Raw genomic sequence first — 8,257 nt, 5'->3', positions numbered from 1 at the left:
CCTGCACGGGCACTGGGAGCTGGGATTTGCTGTGCCCAGTCCTGCACAGGCACTGGGAGCTGGGAAGAGGCTCCTGAGGTGTCACCTCATGGTTGGTGGTCGGTCCCTGGAGCGCTGGCTCTGCCCAGCCCGGAGCAGGAGCAGCCCTGGGGACATCCCAGAGCAGCTCCTCGGGGCCAGGAATAGCCGAGTCTGGTGGTGGGTTTGGTCTCCTGGGAGCGGGGCAGGGGCTGACCCCGTTCCATGGGAATTCCACTCTCGTTTTGCAGGGTCCTGGTGGGGACAGGACCAGTGGCGCTGGCAGCAGTGGGAAGCAGAAGGAGGTAAGGATGGAACCATGGGGGGATTGAAGGTGCAGAGGGTGTTGGAAAAGTGAGGTTTGATGTTCCAGGCCAGGCTGGACAGGGCTTGGAGCAACCTGAGCTGGGGGAAGGTGTCCCTGCCCATGGACAGGGCCTGGCTCTGGGTGGGATTTCAGGTCTTTTCCAACCCAAACCATTCCATGGTTCCTTGACCCCAGGCCTGGGTGCTGCTCTCAGGAATCCTTCCCCACCTCCCATGCAGTGGGATCACCAAGTCCCTGCCCTTCCTGCACCCAGTGTTGGTGCTGTGGGCTCTGGGATGCTGGAATTGCTTTGGGATCTTCCCACGTGGTGGGTTCCCCCCAGATCTCTCGGTCACTGTTCCCAGGAGCCGGGACCGCCAGGAAGCCCCAGCTGGGATCAGATGCCATGAAATCCATCCCTGGGAACCATCTGGCCCTAAAGCACCACCCAAAGCTGCCCCAGATCTCTGTTCCCAGCCCGTGGTGTCCAGTCCCTTTGCCAAAGGCAGCCAACGGTGCCAGGCTGCTCTTCCCACCCCGGGCACTGTGGGATGCTGTCAATTGATCCACTGGGATTTCGCAGAGTGCTTTGGTTTCCTGAATTAAATCCTAGTGAAATCCAGTGAATTAGCACAAGGCTCCTCCCCCCTGGGACTGAAGGCCTGGACAGTTTTCCCTGCCCTCACATGGAGTTGGTTTTTCCCCCTGCAGGCGGGCTGTGGATGTTCCTCCCGAGGCTGTGGGTGGGGGTGAAGTTGAATGTTACATTCTCACTTTGACACTTCCCAGGAGGAAGAGCTGTTCCCGTTTAACCTGGACGAGTTTGTCACCGTGGACGAGGTGGTGGAAGAAGTGGAGTCTCCGGTTGTGCCGCGGCGAAACTCCCCCAGGGGCAAGAGGAAAGAGGGAGCCAAGCCCAGCCCGTCGGAGCCCGCGTCCAAGAGGAGGAAAGGGAAGGGCTCCGGGGCCAAGGGGGAGCCGTCCTTCGTCACCCTGGATGAGATTGGGGAGGAGGAGGAGCCACCTGCCCCACCAGGGGACCCCCAGGGGCTGCTGGTGGTGGACGAGGTGCTGGAGGAGGAGGAGCTGTCGGAGGCGGTGAAGGACCCGCAGGCTCTGCTCACCCTGGACGAGATCTCGGAGCAGGAGGAGCCTGGAGCCCACAGGGACCTCCCCCAGCCCGGGTTCAAGGAGCGGGACCTGAAGGCCGAGCCCCTGGTGACGGTGGATGAGATCGGGGAGGTGGAGGAGCTGCCCCTGAACGAGGAGGTGGAGGAGCTGCCCCTGAACGAGGAGATGGAGGAGCTGCCCCTGAACGAGCCCGCGGAGCTGGGCGCCGAGGAGGGCAAGGGCGGCGCCGCGGACTTCGCATCCTCCCAGGTGCCCGACGACCCCGCGGCCCTGGTGACCGTGGATGAGCTCCAGGAGGACAACGAGGACAACCCCCTGGTGACCCTGGACGAGGTGAACGAGGAGGAGGACGATTTCCTGGCAGATTTCAACCACCTCAAAGAGGAGCTGAACTTCGTCACGGTCGACGAAGTCGGGGACGAGGAGGAGGAGGAGGAAAGCGCTTCCCCAGGGAAGAGTGCACACAAGGACAAGGATGAGGAAGACATCGTTGCTGTGGCAGGGCCAGAAGAAGAGGAAATCGCTGCCAGTGCAGGACCAGAGGAGGAGGACATTGTTGCTGTTGCAGGACTAGAAGAAATAGGAATTTTGGGGGATCCAAATCCAGAAGAGGAAATCTCTGCAATCTCCAAGCCAAAAGGTGAGGGACCTCAAGGCCAGGTTGGAGGGGGCTTGGAGCCACCTGGGCTGCTGGGAGGTGTCCCTGCCCATGGCGGGGGTGGGATCGATGGGCTTTGGGTCCCTTCCAACCCAAACCGTTCCATGATTCCATTCCAAGGTGCATTTCTGTCTCCAGCAGCTCAGCTGGGATCAGGGGGGGCAGAACCAGAGTCCAAGCAGAAGAAAGCGACTGTTCTGGGTGTCCCCAAGGCACAGAGCGCTCCCAAAGGTAAATCCAGAGGAACCACCCCAAACTCTCCAGGCTTTCCTGGCAGGAAGGACTTTCCTGTCTGTTTAAAACTCCTTCCGTGTCCTACCACCACACTGAACCTCGAAGTCAGGGCCCAGAATCCATGGGTTTTCCCTTTGCTCCTCCAAATCCATGTTTAACCAGTTGAAAGCTCAACAGGGAAAGTACTCTTTTCCTAAAATTTACAAATACAGGCAAATTTATTGATGGTCAGCACAGGGCAGGGGGATACCTCCTGAGCGTTCCCATCCTGGGATGAGTTTTATTCCCAACTTTCCATGCCTAGGAAGGGGGAGGGAACAAAGCTGACACAGCTTTGAAGTGGGGGTGTAGAGATATATTTCCTTTTTTTTAAATAAGATCCTCCTCTAAATTCCTTTTCCATAAAACTGCTGAGAACACTGGAACTGGAAAAGGAGTTGCTGGGAACATCTGGCTCCTGGTCTGATGGCTTGGGGGACATTCCCTGGGAGGATGGGGCTGGTGGGACACTGCAGAGCCACACCTGGCCCAGGAGTTGGAGATGAAACACTTCAAAGGCCAGAAGATGCCGAGGAAGTTGCAGGGACCTTCAGATCCAAAAAATTCCCAGAAATTGCTGTGGCTATTGCCCATGGAAATGATGTGTGGGTTGAAACAGGGACCAGCTCGAGTGAGAAACTGGGTTTTTTGAAGGCTGAAACTCTGTGATTTCCACCCAGGAACCCCAAATTCCCCCAGTTTGGGGAGGGAGTGTGGGGTTGGGGTGTGTCTGGAGCTGCGTGTGGTGACTGTCGTGTGCTGCTCCCTCAGCCCTGGACATCCTGGTGCCCAAGGCCGGGTTCTTCTGCCAGATCTGCTCCCTGTTCTACGCCGACGAGCCCTCCATGATCCAGCACTGCCGGACCCCCCTGCACCGGCACAACATGGAGGTACCCTGGGAACAGGGAACAGGCCCGGGGCTGGGGGGCTCCTGGTCACTCCTTGGGGCTTTGGGAGCAGGGAACAGCCCCAGACCTGGGGCTGGGGGGCTCCTGGTCACCCCTTGGGGCTTTGGGAACAGGGAACAGCCCCAGACCCGGGGCTGGGGGGGCTCCTGGTCACTCCTTGGGGCTTTGGGAACAGGGAACAGACCCAGGGCTGGGGGGGCTCCTGGTCACCCGTCAGGGATTTGGGAACAGGGAACAGCCCCAGACCCAGGGCTCTGAGGGCTCCTGGTCACTCCTTGGGGCTTTGGGAGCAGGGAACAGACCCAGGGCTGGGGGGCTCCTGGTCACCCGTCAGGGATTTGGGAACAGGGAAGAGCCCCAGACCCGGGGCTGGGGGGGCTCCTGGTCACCCCTCAGGGATTTGGGAACAGGGAACAGCCCCAGACCTGGGGCTGGGGTGGCTCCTGGTCACCCCTTAGGGGTTTGGGAACAGGGAACAGCCCCAAACCCAGAGCTCTGGGGGGCTTCTGGTCACCCCTTGGGGATTTGGGAACAGGGAACAGCCCCAGGCCCGGGGCTGGGGGGCTCCTGGTCACCCCTCAGGGATTTGGGAAAAGGGAACAGCCCCAGACCCAGGGCTCTGGGGGGCTCCTGGTCACCCCTCGGGGCTTTGGGAACACACAGCCCGTGGGAATGTGGAATGTTTTCTGTTCCATGCCCGGGTGTCATTGTGGGGATGATCCCTGAGCTTTGGCCACGTTCCCCTCAGGAGCTTCCCGAGCTGTTTGCCTGGGAGCCAAACTGGGGTGTTTTGGGGCAGATCCCCCCTGGCAGAGGGAGGAGCAGGCTGAGCTGGAGCCCAGGTGTTCTGACACCTGCCCTGCCTCTGGAATGTGATCCTGGGATATCCCTGCAGCGTCCTCTCCCCTTGTTCCCACAGAAATTCATGGCCAAGCAGCAGGATAACGACGGGGAAGAGCCGAGCTCCAGGTGATGGAGGACAGAGGGACACTTTGGGGCCACTCAGTGCTGTGTGTTTGGGTTCCATGTGTCGTTTGGGGTCAGGAAGGAGCGTTTGTGGTGTGGGAATTGGAGCTGGGAGGAGACCCCGGAGCTGCTGGGGTGGATTTGTGTCTCCAGTCACCTGGCGTGGGACTGACTGGTCCCAGTGTTGGCAGGAAATAAATGTTCTCACTGTATAGTTACCCCAGGGTTGTGTTTGGGGTCATTCCTTGGGGTTTGGTAACTCTGGGTCACACTGGAGAATCCAGGGGATTGATGGAGAGACTCCGGTGGAGAGCTGGGGAAGGGGCTGGAGCAGCTGAGGGAGCTGGGGGGGCTCAGCCTGGAGAAAAGGAGGCTCAGGGGGGACCTTCTGGCTCTGCAACCCCCTGACAGGAGGGGGGACCTGGGGGGTCGGGCTCTGCTCCCAGGGAACAAGGGACAGGAGGAGAGGGAAATGGGGAAAATTGCTCCTGGAAAGGGCTGTTCCCCAGGGCAGGGGGGATTTAACACCCTGTGGGTGTGGCACTGGGGACATGGTCAGGGGTGTCCCTGGCAGTGCTGGGGGACAGTTGGATTCAATGGTCTCAGAGGGGTTTTCCAACCCAAACAATTCCATGATTTGCTGATTCCAGGACTCCCTGCCCTGCTGCCCGGCCATGTGCCTCACCCTGCCCCAGCCCCGTGTTTTGTGGTGACATTCCCAACTCAGGGACCCCTCTGGAGCTCCCAGCCCCTCCCCTGGACTGTTCACAGCCAGTGGAGCCGCAGCAGGAATTCCTTGGATTCCTATAATTTATTTCCTGGTGGCAGGAATTCCTTGGATTCCTATAATTTATTTCCTGGTGGCAGGAATTCCTTGGATTCCTATAATTTATTTCCTGGTGGCTGGACCGTGTGGCACCCGCTGCCTCTCTGGGGAGCACGTGGGCACCATTCCTCCCTGGGGGCTGCAGGGGGGTGGGTGGGGAAGGGGAGGCCTGGATGAACTCCCTGGGAAGTTGAACTTCCCTGAGCTGAGCTGGGCTGGGTCCTGGCGGGGCTGGGGGGCTGGAGAGCAGGGCAGGGGGGGAAGGCCCTGGGGGCCAAGGTGGGCAGTGGGCTGGAGGGTGCTGAGCCCTGGCACGGGTGGGGAGGGTGGGGATGTGCTGCCTGTTCTGCTGGCTTGTCCTTGGCACAGCCCTTGGGCAGTGGAGTCTTTCCCACTGGGACATCTGTGGGTTGATGAAGCATTGGGAGGGATCTCTGTATGCCCTGACCTCCCCCTGGCACCGCTCCTGGGGTCTCTTGGCTTGTCCTTGGCACAGCTCTGGGTGTCTCTTGGTGTCTCTTGGCTTTCCCTTGGCACAGCTCTTGGTCAATGAAGTCTTCCATCTGGGACATCTCCTGGTTGATTAAGTCTTCCCATTGGGACAGTTCTCTGTATCCCCTGACCTGCCCTTGGCACAGCTCCTGGTGTCTCTTGGCTTTCCTTTGGCACAGCTGTTGGTCGATGTATTCTTCCATCTGGGACATCTCTTGGTTGATTAATTCTTCCCATTGGGACAGACTTCTGTACCCATTGACCCTCCCTTGGCACAGCTCTGGGTCTCTCTCACCTTCCTGTTGGCCCCCCTTTGGGTGTGTCCTGGCTTTCCCTTGGCACAGCCCTTGCTCCATGTGGTCTTCCCGGTGGGACTTCTCCTGGCTGATGAGGGTTTCCCACTGGGACAGTTCTTTGTGTCCAGTGCCTTGCCCTTGGCACAGTTCCTGCTGTCTCTTGGCTTTCCTTGGGCAGGGCTGCTGGTCAATGAATTCTTCCATCTGGGACATCTCCTGGTTGATTAGTTCTGACCACTGGGACAGATCTTTGTATCCATTGGCTTTCCCCTGGCACACCCCTTGGGATAGCAGTGGGGCTCTGCCACGTTCCCCCTGGCACAGCTCCCGGGGGCTGCAGACTCCCCACTCCTCCTCCTCCAGGGCCACTGTCCCCTGTCCCTCCTGGGACCAGGGGCTCAGCATTCCCTGGGCCAGATGGGAGCTGGGCTCTGCCTTCCCCGTGGGCATCTCCATCCTCCTGTGCCACAGAGGGGTCCTGGAGCTGCTGCCTCCGCAGGGAGGGGCTCTCCTGGGAGTGGCACCCCCGGCTCTGCACCCTTGAACCCCCCAGGGTCACAGTGGCCCCCGGCACAGAGTGGCCCCCAAGTCATAAAGGGACATCCCGGCACCCCAAGGGCCATGGAACCACCTGGAACCTTGTGGAACCAGCCTGGGGCACCCCTGGACCCGCAGCCCCCGGTGTGCCCAGAGCCCTGTGAGGGTTTGGCCCCTGCTCCGGGGGTGCAGAGGGACTCGTTCCCCACCTTTGCAGGGGGGTTTGTCCCCCACGTGTGCAGGTGACACCACAGAGGGACGGGGCCACCCGGGGGGGCCTGGGCACACTCGACAGGGTTCAGCCAGGCCAGGTGCAGCCAGGTCGGGGCAATCCCGGGCAGGGCACGGGCTGGCACTGGGAGCATCCCTGCGGGAAGGACCTGGGACTTCTCATCCAGTGCCGGGGGCTGTCCCAGAGCAGCAGCACGGCTGGGGGGTGGGTTTGGCCCCGCTGCCGCCCCCCCTCTGGCTGGGGGGTGCTGGGGGGGCCAGGGCAGCATCCAGTGGGATTCCTGCCGGGACACTCCGCGGCGCCTTTAAGGCACCTCGGCAGCGGGATCTGGCAGCGCTGGTGCCGGGACGCAGCCGCCGACCCCCGGCCAACGGCACCAGGAAATTCCTGACATCCCGGGAAGTGCTGAGCAGGCACAATCGCAGCGCCGGGCTGTGTGCCTTGGCCCCCGGAGCCGGGAACGGGGCCAGGAGCGGGCGGAGAGGGGCCGGCACTTCTGCAAACCTCGAAAGTCCCATCACGTGGGGGCTGAGTCACGGCCGCCCCCCCTGGGCCCTTTCCAGCGCCTCGGCAGGATGCGGGAGATGCCAGAACAAAAACCTTCCCAGCATCCAGCCCCGGGAGACAGACGGGGAACGGCTCCGTCCTGTGGGCCGGGCGTGTCCCGGCCCCGCGCCAGCCCCGTCCCTGCTCCCAGCCTGGGCAAGGAGCATCCCTGGGTCAGGGGGGGACCCATCCCAGAGGAGCATCCCTGGGGGGTGCAGGTCCAAAGGACTCCATCCCTCAGGAGCACCCCCGGGTGTTGTGGGACCGAAGGACCCGTCCCCTGGGAGCACCCCCGGGTGACACAGGGCTGGAGGACCCCATCCCACTGCCCGAGGACCCCATCCCGCCGCCCCCTCGGCCGAGCGGGGCTCTGGGACAGCCCCCGCGGATGCGGCACAGGGAGCGGGGCCAGGGCTGGGCTGGTGGGTGCCAGCACTGCCCCCCGGACCGGAGCTGCCCCGCTCCCTCCCCCCTCCTCTGCTCCACAAAATCCCAATAAAAGAAGGAAAGGTCAAGCCAGGAAAGTTTCTTCAGGGTGGAAAATGAGCTCCTCTGAGTCTGGCGGCGGCTCGGGGGACCCCGCGGAGGGTGGGGGGAGAGGCAGGACCCGGACCCCTTCCCCGGCAGCCCGGCCCGCGGCCCCCGCTCCCACCCGGGGCACTGCGGGGGTCCGGGGCCCCCCTCCCCGCCGGGCCCGGCCCCGCTCCGCCCGCACCGGCGGCTCCGGGACCGGCCGGGTCCCCGGGCTCGGCCGGCGGGGCCGCGGCGGCGGCGAGGAGGGGACCCCCGGGACCCCCGGGCACCGCCGGCGTGGGGAGGGGACACGGGGACACGGGGACGGGACGGGGGGGACACGGCGGGGGTGGGGACAGTGAGGACACGGGGATGGGATCGTGGGGTACAGCGGGGGGGGACACGGCGGGGGGGACCGGGATCGGCGGGGACGTGGGGATGGGGCCAGCGGGGACACTGCGGGGCTGGGGACGGGGGGACACGGGCCGAGACCCGCAGGGGAGCGGGGGGGACCCCGTGTCCCCGTTCGAGGGCACGGGTCACACGGGGGGGGG

General features: G+C 62.9%; 1 protein-coding gene across 1 annotated transcript in view; it reads left to right on the top strand.

Annotated features, from left to right (window-relative positions):
- LOC113940245 (zinc finger protein 638-like) overlaps positions 1 to 4,484 on the top strand; it is a 27,022-nt gene extending 22,538 nt beyond the window's left edge. Inside the window, 6 exon segments of the mRNA XM_027631358.1 lie at positions 270 to 323; positions 1,115 to 1,567; positions 1,622 to 2,096; positions 2,253 to 2,387; positions 3,159 to 3,277; positions 4,215 to 4,484. Coding sequence (XP_027487159.1) covers positions 270 to 323; positions 1,115 to 1,567; positions 1,622 to 2,096; positions 2,253 to 2,387; positions 3,159 to 3,277; positions 4,215 to 4,268 — 1,290 coding nt within the window. The 3' untranslated portion in view covers positions 4,269 to 4,484.
- Positions 4,485 to 8,257: the final 3,773 nt, after the last annotated feature.

This window comes from Corapipo altera, unplaced genomic scaffold, assembly GCF_003945725.1.
Source record: "Corapipo altera isolate COAL_440 unplaced genomic scaffold, ASM394572v1 60824, whole genome shotgun sequence".
Taxonomy (NCBI): domain Eukaryota; kingdom Metazoa; phylum Chordata; class Aves; order Passeriformes; family Pipridae; genus Corapipo; species Corapipo altera.
This window is presented reverse-complemented; position numbering and strand designations above follow the sequence as displayed.